Raw genomic sequence first — 25,357 nt, 5'->3', positions numbered from 1 at the left:
GAAGAGCCGGAGGAATTGATGGTCAAGTTAAATTTGAATATAGGAAAGCCATTTTTGCGATGGCTGACTTTGTAAAAAAAAAAAAACCCAGCCCTGCGGGGGAAGGTGTTTATCATGATGAATGACACAATATCTACCTGCTAGATCCACCAATATTCTAGCGCCACCTCCTGGTTTTTACTGCAAATATAGCAACATTCTTGACTACCCATGTGACCACTGTAGCTAATCCGTCCATACATAGACCAGCGATTGGCTGCAGTCATGTGGATATTCTCATCAGCTCACGCATCGGCAGAGGATTTATTTATCACCCAAGTAATTTATTTTCCAGTAGTTTATGCAATTCCTACCTTCATAAGCCCACATTTTGAATGAAGCAAGTAAACACTTTAAGGGTACGTTCACACAGGGCGTTTTTGCAGCATTTTTTTCTGCAGCAAAACCTGATCTTCTTGGCAGGAAAGAAGCTGCGTCAAAAACGCAGGTTTAGATGTGTTTTTTGGTGTGTGTTTTTTTTCTTTGTCCACGCTAATGTCCTTGAATTTTCAGCAGCAAAAACGCAGCAAATAATGATACCTGCGGTTTTGCTGCATTTTTGCAACATTTTTTTCAACACCCATTCAAGTCAATGGTGAAGTTATGTGCAGGCAATTCCATGTACAACCAGAAGGTGTCACTGTTGTTGTACAGAAACATTTATGGGAAAAGCTAGAAAAAAGGCCAAGGCTTAATATATAAAAAAATTATCACCCACGTTACAATCCCAGATTTTCTTATGAGAAACATCATTTGAATTTAAGAGGTTCTTGACCCTCATTATATTCACTGGCTATAGTAATATATTTATATAACAGATTAATAGATGGTATTATTATAATTATATGAACTGTGATAAAACTGAAGCACAAACTCTATAGCACTAAAATAATTGCAAAGATAATGGCCCCCCAGTAATATGAGGTTAGAGTGTCTTTATATTTCTTGCAGAACTGCAATTATTTTTTAACACTTTAATTTCTGGTAAAATTGGGTTAAGAAATTGCCACTTATTCTCTAATATAATATTGTTCCCTCCTATTATCAGTGGCAGTAAAGGGAATGTGTCATGGTTATCGTATGTAATATATATACATTTTTTTTTCTTAGGGGTTATCTTTAAAATAGGTCACACGCTAAATCAGTGGGGTCTGTCTTTGGGCCCCCCTTTGATAAGGCAGTTTGGAGAGTCTGTAGCACTCGCGGCAGACATGCAGCCTCTTCAGTGTTTACAGCAGCTGCAGGTTGGTTTGTACTAGCCTGCGCCATTTTTTTTGTTCTTTTATAAGTATTACAATATTGCTCTATTGAGGTTAATGGAGCGATGCTGCAATATCTTGAACTGGCGCATTTAAGATAAATAAAAATGGCGTGGAAAAGTACAAAACCAGCCATTTCAGTGGCTACGTTTCTCACACAAGTAATAAACCCTCTTGAAACGGTTCGGAGAAGGTGCTGAAGGTCGCACTCCCACGATCTGATATTGATGGCCTAAGAGTAAGGGAGCTTTTGTGCTGCGTTCTGTCACCCATACTTGGGACCCGTTGGGGCTTGCGTCTGAACCCTTTCCCCCCAACCCCCCGCAAAACAGGATTCGGACGTATGCAATGTTGGGGCCATAAACTATAATGGTGCCGGCAGAGACAACGTGAGCTTTGCCGTGCATTTTTTTTCAGCCATGTAGCAGACACCCAGATGTAGCAGACACGCAGATGAAGCATGTCTGAAGGTACACCTCCAGTAGGCATACACTTCCGAAAATGATGCGTTTTTCACGTTGGCTCTGATGGCACAAGTATAGTCTATGGCCCCGTTGGCGCATAGATACAAATCCTGTCAGGACCAATGACTGTATGCCAGAGCGCAGTGTGAAAACACCCTTAGCCATCAATTGTAAAAGGCTAGATAACTTCCAGCGCTGTACATGGCTAATATGGAGCCCGTGAATTGGAGAGGGTGCTGTTGTGAAATTGGATTTTGGGCTCCCCCGGTGGCCACTGGTGGAATTGAACTGGTGTGCATCATCCCCTCTGTTCACCTGTTTCCATCAGGATGTGGGAGTCGCTATTTAACCTTGCTCCTCTGTCACTTCCATGCCGGTCAACATTGTAATCAGAAGCCTTTCTGTGCATGTTCCTGCTGCTAGACAACTCCCAGCTAAGTTGGACTTTAGTCCTCGTTTGTTTTTGCATTTTGTTCCAGTTCACAGTTGTAGTTTCGTTTCTGTGTCTGGAAAGCTCTTGTGATCTGAAATTGCCACTCTGATGTTATGAGTTAATACTAGAGTCTTAAAGTAATTTCAGGATGGCGTTTTGATAGGGTTTTCAGCTGACCATGAAAGTGCCCTTTCTGTCTTCCTGCTATCTAGTAAGCGGACCTCAATTTTGCTAAACCTATTTTCATACTACGTTTGTCATTTCATCTAAAATCACCGCCAATATATGTGGGGGCCTCTGTCTGCCTATCGGGGAAATTTCTCTAGAGGTGAGCCAGGACTATATTTTCCTCTGCCAGGATTAGTTAGTCCTCCGGCCGGCGCTGGGCGTCTAGGGATAAAAAACGTAGGCAACGCTACCCGGCTACTGTTAGTTGTGCGGCAGGTTTAGTTCATGGTCAGTTTAGTTTCCATCCTTCCAAGAGCTAGTACTTATGTTTGCTGGGCTATGTTCTCTTGCCATTGAGAACCATAACAGGGTGCCCAGTGTTGGACTTTCACGTGTCCCAGTGGTAGAATAGGCAGCCATAGGTCTCCTGCTTCACAATTCAGCCCGTGTAACGTAGTCTGGGCACAGCAGGCACTTTGACATCACCAGGTTATCGCATGTATCCTCAGTCTACACGCTCTACAGAGTGGGGCAGCACATTGGGCAAATGGGGCTAAGGAAGTGTTGTGTTTTTATATATCTCCAACAGCACTTGTAGGGGTACTGTGTGGGTGTCACAAGGGGCTTCATACTATTCTGGGGATAGTGTGGCATCATCATACTTTTTTTTTTTCATAATACTGTGTGTCCGGGGCTTTTTTGGTGACATCATAGTCTATAGACACCATGGATGGTTATTGTGGGGGAAGACAACACTGAGAGGCTTCAGTGCTGCAATACCTATTCCTCTACCTGTCTTTAAAAGTTGGGAAGTATACACATCTGTGAATGCACTTATGTGCTGTGACCCTACCTACTCCGTGAGAACTTGTTTTTTCCCTTCACCATGACAGCACCGTACATGAGAGATGGCATCCGCCCCCAGAAACAGGAAACCTGCAGCAGAGATAAAAGTATGGGGCGGCACCTCTCTCCTCAGTTTTGGTTTCCTGTTCCTGCAGGTGGATGCCTGTGGCAGTGCTCTTACCTCCGGAGGGATCTCCCTCTGATGATTGCCAGTCCGGAGGCTGAGGTCCGCTGTGGGAGCAGCCGTACTCGGCGGCATCTCGTACGGTGCTGTCAGGGCGAAGGGCTGCTGCGTGTCGCGCCTCATCCCCCCGCTGGACTCCCCGGCGTCTGCTCTGAGCAGGAGGCTGGTCCGGGTGAAAAGGGGCGTGTCCTTCACTGACGCTGGCGCCGAAGTGTAAGGTGATGACTTCCGGTCGCACGGGAGTGACATCACACGCCGAGGGAGCCGGTGTGCTGGACACTTCTGGGCGGAAGTTGTTCCAGAGGCCCGCACACCGCTCCTGCCATATAACAGGGGCAAAGTAAATGCGGACTGCCTGCTAAAATGGCCGAGCCAGCGACGGATCCTGACACACCGACGATGCCTGCACCCAAGATGAGTGAAGGGGCACAAGCTACCGGGGTACCCAGGGTCCTGGAGGGGTGAGTGCCTTTGTAAGGCGAATCACACATTCTGATGTCCTGTACACTGTGTCTTTTAGGGAAGGAAAGCCACCTCCAAACAGAAGAATAGGGTCTGTGCACTATGCAAAGAAACACTCCCTAGACTGTACAGCAAGAAAATCTGTCAGCCTTGCATTGATAAAACGGTAGCAGAAGAGTCTTCTTCCCTACTGCAAAATATTGAATCAATTATACGGGAGGAAGTTAAATCAACTGTTAAAGAACAGTTAAAACATCATACAACAAAGGGAACCCCGCCTCCCCATCCCCCAACAAGTGTACAGGGTCTGACATAGATTCAGGAGAAGAACTGGGAGAATTAACCCCTTCTGATGCCTCAAAACTGGACTCCTCGGATAAGGAGTATGGCCACCCTTATTTTCAATCCGAAGATATCAGGAAACTGCTCAAACTTGTTAGGGCGACTATGGGGGTAGAAACCCCTAGAGAGCTGCGATCAATTCAGGACACTATGTTCAGCAACTTGGAGGGAAAAAAGCATAAATGTTTTCCTTTCCATGATAATATCGTGAATTTAATCAAAAGGGAGTGGAAAAAACCCAATAAAAAGATATCTATCCCTCAGGCATTGAAGCGCAAATACCCCTTTGATGAAGAGGTCTGTGAAAAGTGGGAAAAGGCTCCTAAGTTAGATGCAGCCATTGCTGGCACCTCTAAAGGAGTAGCATTACCATTTGAGGACATGGGAGCCCTAAGAGATCCCCTTCACAAGAAAGCAGATGCTTTTCCAAAATTCTGCTTGGGAGGCAGCGACATGGTCATTTAAACCCGGGGTTGCCGCCACTTGCACAGCACGTGCTATGGTCAAGTGGTTAGAGGAACTGAGTGACCAGATTAAAAACAAATGCCCGAGAGAGAGACTACTTGAAGCATTACCCTCTCTACAAGGTGCCGCAAGATTCCTAGCAGATGCTTCGATTGATTCTGTCAGAGGTGCCGCACGTGCATGTGCTTTATCCAACTCAGGACGTACAGCATTGTGGCTGAAAAATTGGACTGCTGACTTCCAATCGAAAGTTAAACTCTGTGGGGTACCCTGTGAAGGACAATATCTTTTTGGTAAAGCCTTAGAGGAGATCCTAGAGAAAGCATCGGATAAGAAAAAACGTTTTCCGCCTCTTTCCTTTCGTAGGCGCCGATGGGAGACCTCTCGTTCGTCCTTTCGTGGATCCGTATATAGAGGAGGCCGCGGCCATTCAGACGATAGGTCTGTTCGGGGCAGACCCTGGAAAGAGAGAAAAGAGAGGGGATTCCTCTTCAATAAGCCTCCCCCCAAACCTGATCCGAAACACCAATGACGCCAAAATCCCAGTGGGGGGGAAGACTCCACCACTGGGCAGCGCTACCAGCTTCTCAATGGGTAACCAGCTTATTGTCTGAAGGTCTACGGTTCAAGTTCTCCAGCCCCCCCGCCAAATCGCATGATAATGACCCGGGTGGCCGGAAAAAATCAGGCCACGCTAGAGAGAGAGGTTCATCTCCTTATACAAAAAGAAGTTCTAATAAGAGTACCCCACCAGGAGATAGGAACAAGGTGCTGTAGAACACTTTCCCTATCACCAAAACCAGACGGCTCGCTAAGAGCAATATTTAACTTGAAGGCACTAACCACTATTTTCAAGTGGAGAGTTTCAAAATGGAGACTCTAAGAACGGCAATAAAAGTACTCGACCCGAACTGTTACATGGCAGTAATAGATCTAACAGATGCTTACTACCATGTGCCAATTGCTGGCCAACACCAACAATACCTGAGATTAGTGGTAAACATTGCAAAAATTCCCACCCATCTGCAATATCAATGCCTTCCCTTCGGGGTAGCTATAGCTCCCCGTATATTTACAAAAATTATTTCCGAAGTAGCGTCTTTCATCAGAAAAGAAGACATAATGCTGGTACCCTATTTGGACGATTTTCTGGTAATAGCAAACGGCAAAGAAAATTGCGAAAAAACAGTCACAAGAGTACTGGAGATACTGACCAAGCTAGGCTGGATTGTAAACCTAAAGAAATCAAGACTAATCCCAACTCAAACTCAAGAATTCCTCGGGATCCTATTGAATTCAGTCAAACAGGAGTGTGTCCTCCCGTAGAGGAAAATTCAAGCTATTCAACAGAAAATACAACTGTTCCAACTAGGACGGGCCATTTCACTACGGAAAGCAATGTCACTCTTAGGTGTTCTAACGGCAACAATTCCAGCGACCCGGTGGGCACAAAGCCACACACGAGAATTACAATGGCAGATACTAACCGAACAAACGAAGAATCCATACAACCTGAATCGGAAAATTCTTCTATCTCCAAGAGTTCAAGACTCACTAGAATGGTGGATGAGAACAGAAAATTTAAGCAACGCAGTGCCTTGGTCAGTGCAGAATCCAGTAGTCCTAACTACCGATGCGAGCCCATGGGCGTGGGGAGCACACCTGGAGGGTCAGGTCCTACAGGGTCAATGGAGGGCCTCAATGAGAACAGCATCTTCCAATCTAAAAGAACTGTCAGCGGTGAGGCAAGCACTTTGTAACAACTCTGCTGGCATCTCGGCATGGCCTCCCGTCTCTCACTCTCTTACCCACTGCTCCAGGTCATGTTGTGTTTTCTGTTTCTTGCCAGCACCATGTTCTGTGTCTCTGCTCTCTGCATGCTTCATAGTTCTGTGTATAGAGGGGCGGCGCCTGAACTCTCTGGTTCTTATAGGAATCAGGTGCATCTGTCCAATCTGTTCCTGACCAATTGCCAGGAGACCTCCAGTATTTAGTTCAGTTCCACCCAGTGGTCTGGGCCTGTGCAATGTGTTAGCTCAGTTAGTGTCTTGCTTCTGAGTTTGCCTGGCCTTGCTCTGAGTTACTCCCTCTCTGGAGGATTATCTGTGTTATTTCCTTGGTCTTGTTGTCCGCCCACCAGGAGGCAGTATATCCTGGTCCCAGTGTCTTTGTCCTTGTGTCTTGTTCCATTGCCTTGTCTGTACTTAGTCTTATCTCTGTCTCCTAGTCTTTGGCTTCCTTCCCTGTTGTCTTTCCTTGTATTCTCAGTCTGCTTTCACTCCGCTCTCTTGCAGCTCTGCCTGCTCTGAACCTTTGTTACTTTACCTCTGCTCCTCACTTCTGCGTTTCTGCTCCTTTCTACTCAGCTTATCTTCTGCTGTTGCAGTTATCCCTTGCTGCAGCTTCTCTCCACATTCTTTGTGGCTCTGCTCAGCTTTGCTGCAGAGACCCCTCCCGCAGCACCTCTCCGCTCCTTGTGGTTCTACCTGGCTCCGCTCCTTGCGGTTCTACCTGGCTCCGCTCCTTACGGTTCTACCTGGCTCCGCTCCTTGCAGTTCTACCTGGCTCCGCTCCTTGCGGTTCTACCTGGCTCCGCTCCTTGCGGTTCTACCTGGCTCCGCTCCTTGCGGTTCTACCTGGCTCCGCTCCTTGCGGTTCTACCTAGCTCCGCTCCTTGCGGTTCTACCTGGCTCCGCTCCTTGCGGTTCTACCTGGCTCCGCTCCTTGCGGTTCTACCTGGCTCCGCTCCTTGCGGTTCTACCTGGGTCCGCTCCTTGCGGTTCTACCTGGCTCCGCTCCTTGCGGTTCTACCTGGCTCCGCTCCTTGCGGTTCTACCTGGCTCCGCTCCTTGCGGTTCTACCTGGCTCCGCTCTTTGCGGTTCTACTTCTCCTGCACTTGGCTCCGCCGCCAGCTCTTGGCTCCGCCTTCTGCCTGTCTGCACTTGGCTCCGCCTCCAGCTCTTGGCTCCGCCTCCTGCCTGTCTGCACTTGGCTCCGCCTCCAGCTCTTGGCTCCGCCTCCTGCGGTTTTGCACTTGGCTCCGCCTCCAGCTCTTGGCTCCGCCTCCTGCGGTTTTGCACTTGGCTCCGCCTCCTGCTCTTGGCTCCGCCTCCTGCATTTCTGTTCTTGGCTCTAGCTCCTGTGCTTTCGCTCTGCATCCGCTCTTGCGGTCTTTATCTACTTATTCCTAGGTCCTCGTGTCTGAACAGGTTCTTACCCGTTCTACATACCTGCCTGCAGACCGGTCCCTACCGGTTCTTCCAGTGTACCAGTCTTGTCCACCAGTCCTGCCAGAGAGCCAGCCGTGCCCGCCTGCCTACCAGAGAGCCAGCTGTGCCCGCCTGCCTGACAGTGTTCCTGTTGTACCCGTCTGCCTGCCTATGTGCCAGCCGTGCCCGCTTGCTTGTCTATGTTCCGTTCCCCGGTGGGATCAGCAGCCACAACCAGACTCCACCCTGGAGTGGTACCTGGTAGCTTCCTATTGCACAAGTCTGACCTCACCATCAGAGGCTCCAGCGAACACCTAGGAAGCTACTTAGTTACGCCCCTTCCAGGGAGGTTTGGTCTGTGGTCCAGTGGGGCCACTCCCCCGCACGCCCGCGCCAACCAGTCTGGGCGCGAGCATGACACACTTCTTCATATAGGAGAAAAGATACGAGGAAGACATATGTGGTGGTGTTGTCCGACAACAACACAACGATAGCCTATATAAATCGACAAGGGGGCACAAGATCAGCATCCCTTATGGCAGAGGCCAAAGAGCTGTTCATATGGGCCAAGAACAACCTTCTTTCCCTAGCGGGAACATACTTAAAATGGGTCAGAGAATCAGGTAGCCGATTTCTTAAGCCGTCACATATTACATTAAGGAGAGTGGTCCCTGAATAATATTTGGGAAAATCTGTGCCAGCTGGGGCGTTCCAGAAATAGACTTGTTTGCCACAAAATAAAATCGGAAGGTGAGGAAGTTCTATTCTTTGAACCCAAGAGAACACCCAGAGGGAGTGGATGCGTTTCTGTACCGATGGAACTTTCATCTAGCATACCCCCGATACCGATAATCCCGACGGTCCTCAAGAAAGTTCGGGAAGACAAGGCACGAGTAATCCTTATAGCTCCCTTTTGGCCAAAAAGGGCATGGTTCACGTGGCTCAGACGCATGTCTATCTCGGACCCGTGGATCTTTCCGGATACCCCGGATCTCCTACACCAGGGACCAGTTCAACACCCTCAAGTACACAGGCTACATCTCACCGCCTGGAACTTGAGAGGGGCCTCCTATTAGCAAAAGGATTCTCGAACCCTTTGGTGACCATGTTGCTCGCTAGCAGGAAAAAGGTCACGTCAGAATAATACCAGAAAGTTTGGCAGAAATTCCTGGAATTTTCGGGGCGACAATTGTCTGAGACGAGCCAAGAAATTCCGGTAAAATAAATTCTAGAATTTCTTCAAAAAGGGTTAGAAAGGGGGCTATCTACTAGCACCTTAAAGGTGCAAGTCTCCGCCCTGGATGCGCTGCTTGATCAAAAATTTGCTGACCACCCTTGGGTCTAAAGGTTCATCCGAGCCTCCTTTGCATCCAGACCCTCAATATTACTACCTAAGGTGGCTCCCTGGGATCTAAATTTAGTTTTAAATGCCCTAACCGTTTCCCCCTTTGAGCCTCTCGCATCCATTTCAATAAAGGCCTTAACCCTGAAAACGGTCCTTCAGGTCCTCCTGGTTGTCTTGACTTCAGCTCGACGTACCTGCGAGCTGCAAGCTATTTCGGTAAACCCCCCTTACACTACCTTTCAGGATGACAAAGTGATTATTAAAACCGACCTGGCCTTCCTTCCAAAGGTCAACTCAAAATTCCATAGAGACCAGGAAATAATTTTGCCTTAATTTTGCCCTCAACCAAAATCCCAGGGAAAACAAACCTTCCATTGTCTTGATGTCAGACGCTGCCTGCTTCAATACATAGAAGCCAGAAAATCTTGGCGTCAGTCATCAGCCCTTTTTGTCTCCCTCCAGGGGACAAACAGGGGAAAAAAGGCCTCAAAGGCAACTATTGCACGGTGGTTGCATATGGCTATTTCACTTTCATATTCCTCCTCTGGGAAGTTCCTCCACAGGGTGTTACAGCTCACTCCTTGCGTGCTATCACCACATCCTGGGCAGAAAGGGCAAATGCTTCCGTGGAACAGATTTGTAGAGCGGTGGTATGGTCTTCACCTTCCACCTTCTTCCGACATTATAGGCTAGACTTAGGTCTGTCAAACCTTTCTTTTGGAAGAAAAGTACTATCTGCTGTTGTCCCACCCTAGGAGTCTTCTATTTCTTCCTCTCACGTATGGTGCTGTCATGGTGAAGGGAAAAAATGATAATTACTTACCGGTAATTTTATTTTCCAGAACCATGACAGCACCGCATTAATTCCCGCCCTATCTGGTGATGGTTGTGTGATTCACAAAAAAAAAATTATGATATACATATATAGAAACTAATAAGGAGCTATACAAAATGAGTGTGATATACGAGTGTTTACTAACAAGGCGGTCATCTTCCATACTCTGAAACAAACTGAGGAGAGAGGTGCCGCCCCATTCTTTTATCTCTGCTGCAGGTTTCCTGTTCCTGGGGGCGGATGCCATCTCTCACGTACGGTGCTGTCATGGTTCTGGAAAATCAAATTACCGGTAAGTAATTATCTTTTTTTTTTTTTTTTTTTTTTTTTTTGTTTTTGTTTTTGTTTTTCTTCACTTTTTGTGGAGTGAGTAAGGTGGGGCCTAATAAGGAATCTTGCTATGAGGCCCCATGATTTTGTGTAAACATCTGATAACCCATCTAACATAATTTGGTGTTCTTATTTTTCGTGTCATTTAACTATATTAAAATAATAAATCCTGAAATCTTTCAGATTTCACTGGCTACTAGTCCACATATCCGTCACAGGTCACCTCTTCCCCGTCCCTGCTCAATAATCTCTGCTTCGGTCACAGAATGCTTTGAAACCGCTAGAAAAAGAACAGGCCAGACCTTGACTTTTACTGTCTGTGGTCCTTGTGGCTGTACTAAAGCAACTAATATAAAATGCCGAATCCAATAATCATGTGCAGAATTTAAAAAAATTACAACTAGAAAAACCAATTGTTTCCTCCTCGATCATCAGCCAAGAGGTTTGATATGATGATGTCGTTAGATGACTTCCTGATGCCGCTGAAGTCAATGGATTTAACAGAATATATTCTAATGATCCTCCTTAATACTGTGCTTATTTTTTGTGGTGTGTATATATAATATAATTTTATATTATATTGCTGTATCCTACAAGCCTATAGATTTCTGTAGCCAAAGATGTAAACCAAATGGATTTGGCCCAGATTTGCCTGGTAACTTGAATATCCACACCAGTAAGAAAAATCTTTGGCTTTTCCCCAACAGAATGAGGATGATGCAGGTTTGATGAAATTTGCAGCTTGATTGTTTTTCCCATCAGAATGTGCTTGTGGCATGTGTATATTCAAACTTTCAATTGCCATAAAGTGCACTGCCTGTACAAACCATGCAGGAAGAAGTCGTGCGCCTCCAATGTTTTTTTTTCTTTATACATTACCATGATACTTTTGAAAGGCAGCACGCATAATTTAATTTCTACAGATTTATATGTAATAAAACACAACACCTGACACATTCCCTTTAAGACGGACATGCGTGTCTCCCTGCCTCCTACTGGCCATTAACCTCAATATTTCTGCCTGAACTAGCTGCAGATTCTGTCACAGATGTCGGGTGGATATACACCCACTCGCTGGCCGCTGTGGGTCCTCCAATCCATCCCCAAATGCGGGAGACAAGCTGTTCGCGGAGACACTTGACGTTTTTATGGATGTTATAAATGAAGGGCCGCGGTTTGCCACAGAAGAGACGCAGCAGTTACTTCCACAGTTCAGAGCAGATTCATGGCTTGTCTGGCAAATTGCACCTGAATACAAGCGGAAAGAAATCACCGTGCCTCCGACTCAATAGGTTCTCGCTTCTTTTCTGTTCCGCGCTCCCTGGAATCTATTTTGCTCTAGCCATTCTCTAATACAATCTTGTTTGCCAGTGGAGAAGCCAAGTCCCCCTTGTCGTACATGCTAAATGGCTTCACCGCTGGGCTTTATTTTCCTTTTGTTGGCATCGCGGTTCTAAAACATGGCTAACAGGTAACGTGCTGCACACTTGCAGACCTGGCTGGTGTGTTAGGAGCAGGACACTTTTTGTATTCTTATTGTTTTTATTTTATTTTTGGATTTACATTTGCAGTCACATCTACGCTCCCTCAGCTCCGGTCGGCCATGGTGCCAATCATATGCGTAGCTGTTGCATATCATTTACCATCTGCTGGCCTCCTTTCCATACATCAAATTGCTTTTGGCATTTATTCGTGAATAAGCAGCATCGTTCAATGTTTGCTCGCTGGCTAGCAGCTCCAGAGTGTTGAAGCAAGCTGTGTTAACAATAAAAAAAATATTTTTCCTTTCACAGTTTCCCTTAAAAAAAGAATATCTTTATTATAGAGTTTCTCAGACTCTCTTTTAAATACAATAGTCGAAAAACTTATCCGTATAAATTGACTGTCCAAACCAAGCCCAGGCACTTGGTAGACCCTTGCCATGGCCACACAGTTCAATGCACGTTTTGACCTATTTCTTGTTAATCCTGTCTTCACACCCTACTTGGTTGACAGCTCTGGCTTTACAGGAACCGGATGCTGGCAGATATAGATGGAAAATAAGTAGTTGGGAAGGTGCAATGACATGTTCAGGCACGTCAAAAGTGCGCCAAGAGATTGTGCTTGGTTTGAACAGTCATTTTGTGCTGAGACACTAATATAATTAAAAAAACATATTTTTACCACAGTCCTGGTCAGTTCTGCAAGGGCCCTAAAAAGTGGTTGGAATTTAGCCAGGAAGAGACGTCACCAAGCACGCCCAACAAGTTCATCATACTTTATGCCACAACATTTACATTTAAGAGTATGTGCACATGTTACGTATTTCTTGCACACATTTCTGAATCAAAAACTTGTCCCTTGGTAGAAAAAATGTTGAGAAAAAATGCTGATTAAAAAAAAACCTGCATGTTTTGCGTTCATTTTTTTCATTCAATGTTGTGGGTAAGAAAACAACAAAGAATTGACATGCAGATTTGAAACTGCTTCAAATCTTCCAGGAAAAAATATCACCTATCCATAGAAGTGCCGAAAATACGCCCAGCACAGCACTGAATTATCTCCAGTGTTCCCATTAAGCATAAATGGACTAGCAGTATGCATAATTAACCTCTGCTTCATTCTGCCAGGGCTTGAGATCAGAGGCGGACACAGCGATCACTTTATTTTATTTTATTTTTTCTCTCCACCGATAATGCTTGTATTTTGAAATTGGGTCACAGATCCTCTTTTTTACTTGGGATATATGGTGATGAGACTTCTGTTGTTACAGGGTTGCACATTCCCTCTCTTTATTTCTAAATCAGGATAATCAGTTGTATCTGGTATTAGATTGGAAAAACAGGATGGACAGCAGTCTTCTTACCTCGGCAGCCCTGGTATCTCCAGTATTATCTCAGAGACAGCAGTATAAGCAGCCTCTTCTTACCTCAGCACCCCTGATATCTCCAGTATTAGATCAGACAGGGTGGACAGCAGTGTGAGCAGCCTCTTCTTACCTCAGCAGACCGTGTGTCTCTGGCACGTGTCCTATTAAACTTTTAAGAACAGGTTTATGTCAGTGTATTTTAAAGGGAATCTTGTGACTTAGGACCACAACTGCTATAGTACACTAGAGGGAATCTGTCAGTAGCATTAACCCTTCTAAGCTGTCTTTATGGGCATGTAGTGTATAGAAAATTAAATAAAATATCTTGATAGCTGCTATCCGATTTTTCCTGGAAGTCCCTCATGACAACACACCAAGAGGTAGTCCTTCTCATACTGTAGGGACAGAAAACACACGAGAGATAAACCCCCCACCTCACCCTCAGTGGTTTTTCCTCAGTGGTTTTTTCCTGTCCATAGCAGGACAGACACGGGAGGGGAGGTGCATTAGTGTGAAGATTTACTGGGCGACCTTAGGAGGATCTGGGGGGATCCTTTACTGGGCGACCTTAGGAGGATCTGGGGGGATCCATCTATTCCCTTCTGCCTGTGAAGAGGCTCGTGGCAGATACCTCGCTAGGTAGGGGTACCTCAGCCAGGTCAGTAGAGTGGGAAGTGGCTCCTGGATTTCCTTTGTGGAGGGCTCTCTGCAGCACGCTTTGGCTTCCCCCAGGGCGCACGTCCGTTGACGCGTGTGGCATGCGTTCCAAGGTTCTGGTTTACACAGGCATCCAGGACGCTCTGCTGGTGCTCGTGCGTTCCAGGGTGGAACACACTTCCTGTTTCAAGAACATTTGAAACTATCAGTGCAGCTTGCATTCCATCACAAAATGCAAGGGGTTATGGAAGGGGATCATGCCTTGCACCTTGAAGACAAGGGTCTGGTTCTTCCTCCAGAAAGAAAGCCAGAAGATGTGACATGCAACACTGTCATGATCTCCATGGCCAGAGAACTAGCATAAGCCTCAACTGTCATGATCTCCATGGCCAGAGAACTAGCATAAGCCTCAATAGGAACAAGCTCTTGGAAGATGTAACTATACTGACCATGAACTAAACCTACCGCATCATCTAGAAGTAGCCAGGTAGCATGTCCTACTTTTTATCCCTATATGCCCAGCGCCGGCCGGAGAACTAAATAATGCTAGCAGAGGGAAATATAAGACCTGACTCACCTCTAGAGAAATGCCCAAAAAGGAGACAGAGGCCCCCCACATATATTGGCGGTGATATGAGATGAAACAACAAACGCAGCAGGAAAATAGTTTTAGCAAATTTGAGGTCCGCTTTCTAGATAGCAGAAGACAGAAAGCATACTTTCATGGTCAGTAGAAAACCCTAACAAAACACATCCAGAAATTACTTTAGGACTCTGGCATTAACTCATAATACCAGAGTGGCAATTCCTGATCAACAAGAGCTTTCCAGACACAGTAACGAAACTGCAGCTGTGAACTGGAACCAAAATACAAAAACAAAACATGGACGAATGTCCAACTTATCTAGTAGATGTCTGGGAGCAGGAACAAGCACAGAGAGGCTTCTGATAACATTGTTGACCGGCAAGCATCTAACAGAGAAGCCAGGTTATATAGCGACACCCAGATCTAATCAGAACAGGTGAACAGGGAAGATGATGTCACAAGTTCAATTCCACCAGTAGCCACCGGGGGAGCCCAGAATCCAAATTCACAACAGTACCCCCCCCTCAAGGAGGGGGCACCGAACCCTCACCAGAACCACCAGGGCGATCAGGATGGGCCCTATGAAAGGCACGAACCAGATCAGAGGCATGAACATCAGATGCAGTGACCCAAGAATTATCCTCCTGGCCGTATCCCTTCCACTTGACCAGATACTGGAGTCTCCGTCTGGAAACACGGGAGTCTAGGATTTTTTCCACAACGTACTCCAACTCACCCTCAACCAACACCGGAGCAGGAGGCTCAACGGAAGGCACAACCGGTGCCTCATACCTGCGCAATAACGACCGATGAAAAACGTTATGAATAGAAAAGGATGCAGGGAGGTCCAAACGGAAGGAAACAGGGTTAAGAATCTCCAATATTTTATACGGACCGATGAACCGAGGCTTAAACTTAGGAGATGAGACCCTCATAGGGACAAAACGAGAAGACAACCACACCAAATCTCCAACACAAAGCCGAGGACCAACACGACGGTGACGGTTGGCAAAAAGCTGAGTCTTCTCCTGGGACAACTTTAAATTGTCCATCACCTGCCCCCAGATATGATGCAATCTCTCCACCACCGCATCCACTCCAGGACAATCCGAGGATTCCATCTGACCGGAGGAAAATCGAGGGTGGAACCCCGAATTACAGAAAAACGGGGACACCAAAGTGGCAGAGCTGGCCCGATTATTGAGGGCGAACTCCGCCAATGGCAAAAAAGCAACCCAATCATCCTGGTCAGCAGACACAAAACACCTCAGATATGTCTCCAGGGTCTGATTAGTCCGCTCGGTCTGGCCATTAGTCTGAGGGTGAAAAGCAGACGAAAAAGACAAATCTATGCCCATCCTAGCACAGAATGCCCGCCAAAATCTAGACACAAATTGGGTTCCTCTGTCAGAAACGATATTCTCAGGAATACCATGCAAACGAACAACATTTTGAAAAAACAGGGGCACCAACTCGGAAGAAGAAGGCAATTTGGGCAGGGGAACCAAATGGACCATCTTAGAAAAACGGTCACACACCACCCAGATGACAGACATCTTCTGAGAAACAGGCAGATCTGAAATAAAATCCATCGAGATGTGTGTCCAAGGCCTCTTAGGAATAGGCAAGGGCAACAATAATCCACTAGCCCGAGAACAACAAGGCTTGGCCCGAGCACAAACGTCACAAGACTGCACAAAGCCTCGCACATCTCGTGACAGGGAAGGCCACCAGAAGGATCTTGCCACCAAATCCCTGGTACCAAAAATTCCAGGATGACCTGCCAATGCAGAAGAATGTACCTCAGAGATGACTCTACTGGTCCAATCATCAGGAACAAACAACCTATCAGGCGGACAACGATCCGGTCTATCCGCCTGAAACTCCTGCAAGGCCCGCCGCAGGTCTGGAGAAACGGCTGACAAGATAACTCCCTCCTTAAGAATACCTGTGGGGTCAGAGTTGCCGGGTGAATCAGGCTCAAAACTCCTAGAAAGGGCATCCGCCTTAACATTCTTAGAACCCGGTAGGTACGATACCACAAAATTAAACCGAGAGAAAAATAATGACCAGCGCGCCTGTCTAGGATTCAGGCGCCTGGCGGTCTCAAGATAGATCAAATTTTTGTGGTCAGTCAATACCACCACCTGATGTCTGGCCCCCTCGAGCCAATGGCGCCACTCCTCAAACGCCCACTTCATGGCCAAAAGCTCCCGATTCCCAACATCATAATTCCGCTCAGCGGGCGAAAATTTACGGGAAAAGAAGGCACAAGGCCTCATCACGGCGCAGTCAGAACTTTTCTGCGACAACACTGCCCCAGCCCCGATCTCAGAAGCGTCGACCTCAACCTGAAAAGGAAGAGTCACATCAGGCTGACGCAACACAGGGGCAGAAGAAAAACGGCGCTTAAGCTCCTGAAAGGCCTCCACAGCATCAGGGGACCAATTAGCAACATCAGCACCCTGTCTAGTCAAATCGGTCAATGGCTTAACGACATCCGAAAAACCAGAAATAAATCGACGATAAAAGTTGGCAAAGCCCAAAAATTTCTGAAGACTTTTAAGAGAAGAGGGCTGCGTCCAATCACAAATAGCTTGAACCTTGACAGGATCCATCTCAATGGAAGAGGGAGAAAAAATATATCCCAAAAAGGAAATTCTCTGAACCCCAAAAACGCACTTAGAACCCTTGACACACAGAGAATTAGACCGCAAAACCTGAAAAACCCTCTTAACTTGCCGGACATGAGAGTCCCAATCATCCGAAAAAATCAGAATATCATCCAGATACACTATCATAAATTTATCCAAAAAATCGCGGAAAATATCATGCATAAAGGACTGGAAGACTGAAGGGGCATTAGAAAGACCAAAAGGCATCACCAAATACTCAAAGTGGCCCTCGGGCGTATTAAATGCGGTTTTCCACTCATCCCCCTGCCTGATCCGCACCAAATTATACGCCCCACGGAGATCAATCTTAGAGAACCACTTGGCCCCCTTTATGCGAGCAAACAAATCAGTCAGCAACGGCAATGGGTATTGATATTTAACCGTGATTTTATTCAAAAGCCGATAATCAATACATGGTCTCAAAGAGCCGTCTTTTTTTGACACAAAGAAAAAACCGGCTCCTAAGGGAGATGACGATGGACGAATATGTCCCTTTTCCAAGGACTCCTTTATATATTCTCGCATAGCAGTATGTTCAGGCACAGACAGATTAAATAAACGACCCTTTGGGTATTTACTACCCGGAATTAAATCTATAGCACAATCGCACTCACGGTGCGGAGGTAGTGAACCCAGCTTGGGTTCTTCAAAGACGTCACGATAATCAGACAGGAACTCAGGGATTTCAGAGGGAATAGATGATGAAATGGACACCAAAGGTACGTCCCCATGAGTCCCCTTACATCCCCAGCTCAACACAGACATAGCTCTCCAGTCAAGGACTGGGTTGTGAGACTGCAGCCATGGCAATCCCAGCACCAAATCATCATGTAGATTATACAGCACCAGAAAACGAATAGTCTCCTGGTGATCCGGATTAATACACATAGTCACTTGTGTCCAGTATTGTGGTTTATTATTAGCCAATGGGGTGGAGTCAATCCCCTTCAGAGGAATAAGAGTCTCCAAAGGCTCTAAATCATACCCACAGCGTTTGGCAAAGGACCAATCCATAAGACTCAAAGCGGCGCCAGAGTCGATATAGGCGTCCGTAGTAATAGATGACAAAGAGCAAATCAGGGTCACAGACAAAATAAATTTAGACTGTAAAGTGCCAATGGGAACGGATTTATCAAGCTTTTTAGTACGCTTAAAGCATGCTGATATAACATGAGTAGAATCCCCACAATAGAAACACAACCCATTTTTCCGTCTAAAATTCTGCCGCTCGCTTCTGGACAGAATTCTATCACACTGCATGTTTTCTGGCGTCTTCTCAGTGGACACCGCCAGATGGTGCACTGGTTTGCGCTCCCGCAGACGCCTATCGATCTGAATGGCCATTGTCATGGACTCATTCAGACTTGCAGGCACAGGGAACCCCACCATAACATCTTTAATGGCATCAGAAAGACCCTCTCTGAAAGTAGCCGCCAAGGCACACTCATTCCACTGAGTAAGCACAGACCATTTACGGAATTTTTGGCAGTAAATTTCAGCTTCATCTTGCCCCTGTGATAGGGACATCAAAGTTTTTTCTGCCTGAAGTTCCAAATGAGGTTCCTCATACAGCAAGCCCAAGGCCAGAAAAAACGCATCCACATTGCGCAACGCAGGATCCCCTGGTGCCAATGCAAAAGCCCAATCTTGAGGGTCGCCGCGGAGCAAGGAAATCACAATCCCAACCTGCTGTGCAGGGTCTCCAGCAGAACGAGATTTCAGGGACAAAAATAACTTACAATTATTTCTAAAATTCTGAAAGCTAGATCTATTCCCTGAGAAGAATTCCGGCAAAGGAATTCTCGGCTCTGATACCGGAGCATGAACAACAAAATCTTGCAAACTTTGTACTTTCGTGGCGAGATTATTCAAACCTGCAGTTACACTCTGTAGATCCATTATAGACAGGTGAACATAGAGCCATTCAAAGATTAGAAGGAGAGAGAAAAAAAAGAAAGACTGCAGCATAGACAGACTGGCAAGTGATCCAATTAAGAGCACACTAACTACTAGAGAAAAAAAAAAAAAAAAAAAAAAAATTTTCAGCAGACTTCTTATTTCTCTCCTTTCTCAGCCAAGGATTTTAACCCTTTAGTGGGCCGGCCGGTCAAACTGTCATGATCTCCATGGCCAGAGAACTAGCATAAGCCTCAACTGTCATGATCTCCATGGCCAGAGAACTAGCATAAGCCTCAATAGGAACAAGCTCTTGGAAGATGTAACTATACTGACCATGAACTAAACCTACCGCATCATCTAGAAGTAGCCAGGTAGCATGTCCTACTTTTTATCCCTATATGCCCAGCGCCGGCCGGAGAACTAAATAATGCTAGCAGAGGGAAATATAAGACCTGACTCACCTCTAGAGAAATGCCCAAAAAGGAGACAGAGGCCCCCCACATATATTGGCGGTGATATGAGATGAAACAACAAACGCAGCAGGAAAATAGTTTTAGCAAATTTGAGGTCCGCTTTCTAGATAGCAGAAGACAGAAAGCATACTTTCATGGTCAGTAGAAAACCCTAACAAAACACATCCAGAAATTACTTTAGGACTCTGGCATTAACTCATAATACCAGAGTGGCAATTCCTGATCAACAAGAGCTTTCCAGACACAGTAACGAAACTGCAGCTGTGAACTGGAACCAAAATACAAAAACAAAACATGGACGAATGTCCAACTTATCTAGTAGATGTCTGGGAGCAGGAACAAGCACAGAGAGGCTTCTGATAACATTGTTGACCGGCAAGCATCTAACAGAGAAGCCAGGTTATATAGCGACACCCAGATCTAATCAGAACAGGTGAACAGGGAAGATGATGTCACAAGTTCAATTCCACCAGTAGCCACCGGGGGAGCCCAGAATCCAAATTCACAACACAACACCAAACTACCAGAAACGCATAAGAAGCAGTTATGTGCGGACTGCTTCATGAAAATCCTAAAGAGGAACAAACCTCATTTATGGCCGACATGAGATCCATGATCAGGGAGGAAGTACAAAGAACGGTCTCCAGCCTTGTTCATGCTCGAAGGATTCAGGAGGTATTCCGACATAAGAGGGCTAGATGGGAAATAGATGAATTATGAGGATGAAAGTTCTTGCTATTCTCACCAGGGTCTGGAAGATGAATAGGTTATACCTCAGATCCACTCTGAAGAGCGAAAAAAGTATTATTTCTCATTGAAGACGCTGATGATTTATTATGTGAAGTACAGAGTACCATGAAGGTTGAGGAGCACACTCAATACAAAACAAGATGTTTGGAGAACTGATAACATACAGTATCAAGGCCATGATCTTGGAGGAATGGGAAGATGCAGAGAAGAGGCTTGCCATTCCCAAATACTTCAGAGCCTGTCTCCCCTTTTGATCCAGAGTAAGTCAAGGTTTGGGAAGAGGTCCTATGGCTGGAGTGGCAAGGAAGACCTCAATCCCCTTTGAAGACTTCATATCTCCGGGATGCTATTGATAGAAATGCAGAGGTGTTGCTAAGAGTTTAGGAAGCATGAGCTGCCATAATCAGGGCTAATATAGCTGCCACCTCTGTAGCCAGGTCCATGTGTTTAGAAATTGACGAATTAATGTCTCAGTTCAAATCCAATACACCCAGGTAGGTTGTATTGGAGTCTCTTCCCATGCTAAAAAGCGACAGAGTTTGACAGATGCTTTGGCAGAGTCAGTGAGGTTTGCAGCCAGAAGAACATCCTTGCTACCTCAGCTAAGCTGGCCATCTGATTAAAAACCTGGTCTGGGGATAGTCATTTGAAAAGCCAACTATGCTTCATCACGTGTTCAGGGTTCCATGTGTTACTAGAAAGGGCTTCCAACAACAACAACAACAACAAAAAGGATTTCCCAGAAGAAAAGGCAAAGCAATATCATTCCTTTCGTAGGTCCTGTCCTTCCCAGAGACAAGAATTCAATGGGAAAGGTAAAACGGGAAGCTGGCTTTGATTCTTTCTAGGGGTTGGCAGGCTATCTCGGAGAATTTGTGTATTCTACAGACTGTAGGGGAAGGCTACAGGATAGAATTTACTCAGCCGCTTCCATAAAAGTTTTGTCAAACCGTTCCTTAGTCTACAACCTTCCTAAAAAGACTCTTAGGGGACGTCAGAGATCTCATATCGTCCGGAGCAGTCGTTCCTGTACCCAACTCAGCGATGACCCTCAGGAAAGTATTTTACCGTTATAAATCTAAAGCCCTTAAACCAGTCAGTCATGTACAGAAAGTTCAAAATGGAAACTATAAAATCAACTATCTATGGACCGGACACAGATCTCCCTGATAATCTGCCTCCAGAGAGTATTTTACTTGAAAGTAAGCGTTAGCAGTGTGAGACATGTAATGACGAACAGTCTCCTGATCTTCATGTATCACACTGGTAGGTCCCCTTTTCATATAAGATAGATATGGATTTCTCTGGAATAAGATATCAAGGTATCATTTTATTTAGCTTCCTAAGACCTAATTTCCGATATAGATGGCTTAGGGGGGTTGATCCCACCGACAGATTCCCTTTAATGTACTATATCAATTACCTTCCTAGTTTAACAGAGTGGTGACTTGCTAATAGTTCAGGATTTTTTATTTTCTATCCTGGGAGAACCTTTTTACCTTTTATCCAACCTTAAATTTCAGGCTCATTAGGCCTTAATACTATAGCCCAATACAATCCTGTCCTTTATAGACATCGCAGTAGAGTTATCTTTCTCCAATCCTTAAAACTGATGCCATTCTTGAAGATGAACCTGTGAGGACAGACAATCAATAAGCACAGATGCCTCGGCGGCCGCATTCTGGGACATGTTTACCACCACGCTGGGTTCTAAGTCTTGTCAGAAGGCATCCACACTTGTTCCATCCCCGGCACTAAACCTAGTAATATATCACACACCGAAATAACGTTACACAGCGCACCGTGATTGGAATTTCCATGTGGGTCTATATAGCTGCATTATGTCTCTTAATTTTGCTCAGAGAGTGGACGTTTTTTGACTGCTGTTTATGCATAATGTCTGATATCTGTGTGTTATTACCCCAGTAAAATATGTGTGTGCAGGAACGTTGGTACTAAACATGACCGAAGCTGACTCATACTGTGATGGATGGCCTCAGATACTGCCGGCTGCTTGGAATAATGCCATAGACTATTGGGAAAGGAGAATAACTCCGCGTGTGTGGCTGATACATGGGATGGTGTATATTTTTCTGCTTATGTTGGCTGTTCTTATCAACACTATATTTATAGGAGCTATTTATTTTAAGACTTGTGTGGTTTGTGAATTCATTGCCTTGTTCTGCTTTTATTCGCAGGAAACTGTAGAAAGATTAGTCCAAGCCGACGTGTGTGAGGAGGCGCTGGTGAGAGAGACATCACACTTTTTGTTATAACCTTACAACTGCTATATAAAAATAACAAAACAGCGGTCAATGCTAAAACCGCAGCAGCACCTGTGCCAGGAGTCAGCGCAGTGAGTGATACTCCAAGCACTGGTCATTACAAAAAGGGAAGTTACTGCTATACGTCTGATAAGGGGTTAATATACCCATTATTAATAATAACATTATTATTTTTTTTTTTCCCATGGTATAAATACTGCTGTTTTACTGAACATGGCATCATTTTTCTTTTGTTACTGCGCCTTTCCATTCCTGAGATATGGTTATATATTTTGTGGGTGTAAAACTAGTCTCTTTAGCCAGGTGGGTGTGGCTCTCAACTTAACTGCATGAGTCTTACTGAGGACCACACCCAGTTGGCTAAAGAGAGTAGATTTATATACAGAAAAGATGAGGCCATATCTTAATAACAGGGGTGCAGGGACAAAAAATAAAAAAACACCAAATTCAGGAGAACAGCGGCAGTTAGACCAGGTAAACTGAAATGACAAATTAATGGTAAGTGGCAGATGCTCATTAAGATTCCATTACTTACACCGAGTTCTTAATCTTGCAGAAGAGCCTATCAGTGTAGGAGATGAGCTTTGTTCCACAGGATATATTATAAATGGCTGATTTATAGGGACCTGCACCCATGTTGGGAAATGGGCCCGTTTAGTACTGCAGAGGTGGCCGCACATGGCTTCTAAGGAAAGGAGTGTAGAGAGCGCGACATGGCCAGTCACTTTTGATTCACACCAGCGCGTCTCCAGACCCATGTCCGTCATATACTTATATCTGCCACTTAATTGTCTAAGGTCCAATATTCTGTGTTTAAAGGAGACGCAAGAGATTAAAGAGGTGGTCCATCTTTTTGTCTTTTTGGGGCTTTTTTTTTCTACTTAGAGAAATAAATAAATAAATAAAGAGAAATATTTTTGCTACTAGGCTTCCTTTAAAATGAATAAATGCACCGTTTGGCTATTACTGACCCTGATTCCCTGGACATTCTATTTTGTTGTAGCCTTTGGTCATAAATCAGTTGGGAGGAGCTCAGATAAAGGCAAATACGAGTTACAAACTCCCGGTAGATGTGATAATGAGCTAACTGACAGGTTCTCAGTTAACTCAATTTGTAGCCAGCAAACGAACCGTGCTACACAAACTATAGAGGCGATCTGTGCAGATTATTTCCTCTATCGCCTCTCATTGGGGGATACAGGAACCATGGCAATCTGTGCAGATTATTATTTTTTAAAAGGAAACCCAATTTCAAAAATTGTTTTTAGTCCCAGTTACTTCAATCTAAGTTTAAAAAAAAATAAATAAATTATCCCCAGTGGTGGACAACCACTTAGATGTACGTGCTAATTAACCCAATTATCAGCTTTTTTTTCTAAATGCGGTCAGGGTGCTCTGTGGTCAGATGATATGTCGACCCTCTGATAGTTACCATCAGTCCTTCAGAGCAGAAATTACTTACAGTATGGCTATGACCCCTCTGATTTGGCCAGTGAAGTGGGGTCCCTGCTATGATTATTAACTTGACTTTCCTTTTTAAATAATATTATATTATGACATATCATCGTGCCTGCGCCATGCGCAATGTCACACCAGATCTACTAATCAGAAGTGGCGCTGGGGATACTACAGGGCTCTGGATCAGTGACTACAGACATCACCACTAAAATCTTTTTCTACATTATATTATTTCATCAGATTGTATTATATTGGTGTCACTCAAAGCTGTCCAGTACAGACCGCTGCACAATTGTACATAAGTCACTTTGTCGTTGCCGTCCAGCTTCTTAACCATTTTTCATTTTTAGTTTTTTTTTTTTTTTTTAAATGTTATGTGCTTTTAACTTGTAGAAACGCTGTGCAGTGTCTGAAGTCCCTACAATAAATGTAATAGCTGATGAAGAATTTCTACCTTTTGGGAATAATACCTTTGATCTGGTTGTCAGCAGCCTAAGGTATGAATGATCCCATAATGAATGATTTGTAGACTTTAATACGTCCGCTCCCGATTGTACCATTTTCACAGTTGCTATGAATGGAACTTATTATTTAGTGTGTGCCATTGCCAGAAATTTACTCCAGTTAGTGACTGGAGTACTTTAAAGGGAACCTGTCAACTCCCCCAGGGCTTTTTTAAGTAAAACAGTCACCTTCAGGAGCACTAAGGCTGCATTCTGTGAAGGTGGCTCTTATGCTTAGTATCCCTAGGAATGCTGAAATAATCACTTTTATAAATTGCCCGCCATACCTCTATTGTGTCCCGGAGGTATGTCTTCTCCCCCCCCGGTGTCAACCGCCTCCGAGACGTCAATCATCTCCCTCTTGCGTCTGTGCGCCGCCTCCTGTGTTTCTGCTACATGCCTGGCACCTGCGCTCTGCCAAGCATACCCCTGTAATGCTTATTTGTTTGGTTGCTGCTCATTTATTTACACTCTTTCTTTGCTGATTGAATACTAATACCTGCTGCTTACTCTAAGGATTTGTGCACGCAGAGTTTTTGAAGGAATCTTTTGGAGGAGATCCACACCAAAAGACGACTGAAAAATCATTAAAAAAATCTCTTGAAATATTTTTCCTATTTGTTTTCTATTGCAAAACTACTTGCTGTTCATATATTCAGTCTTTCGAGAAATTGAGAAATTTTCTTCAGTGCTGATCAGTTCTCTAAGTGTCTCCTAATAGAAAATGCCCAAAACTAGTAACTGTCCAAATAAAAGGATGCAAAAAAACCCACTAAAGGCAAAAAAAATCCAAAATGCTTGTAAAACTCTTTAAAACCACTTAAAGAAACAAAAAAAGGTC

The 25,357-nt window shown here is 45.0% G+C and overlaps 1 protein-coding gene across 2 annotated transcripts in view; it reads left to right on the top strand.

Annotated features, from left to right (window-relative positions):
- NDUFAF5 (NADH:ubiquinone oxidoreductase complex assembly factor 5) overlaps nucleotides 1-25,357 on the top strand; it is a 69,709-nt gene that overhangs the window by 5,872 nt on the left and 38,480 nt on the right. For both annotated transcript variants that reach the window (XM_077282566.1, XM_077282567.1), the window contains 2 exons: nucleotides 22,469-22,516; nucleotides 24,407-24,510. In XM_077282566.1, coding sequence (XP_077138681.1) covers nucleotides 22,469-22,516; nucleotides 24,407-24,510 — 152 coding nt within the window. The remainder of the gene's footprint in view (nucleotides 1-22,468; nucleotides 22,517-24,406; nucleotides 24,511-25,357) is intronic.

This window comes from Ranitomeya variabilis, chromosome 2 (genome assembly GCF_051348905.1).
Source record: "Ranitomeya variabilis isolate aRanVar5 chromosome 2, aRanVar5.hap1, whole genome shotgun sequence".
Lineage (NCBI taxonomy): Eukaryota > Metazoa > Chordata > Amphibia > Anura > Dendrobatidae > Ranitomeya > Ranitomeya variabilis.
Note: the sequence above shows the minus strand (reverse complement) of the source record. Positions and strands in the feature narration are given on the sequence as shown.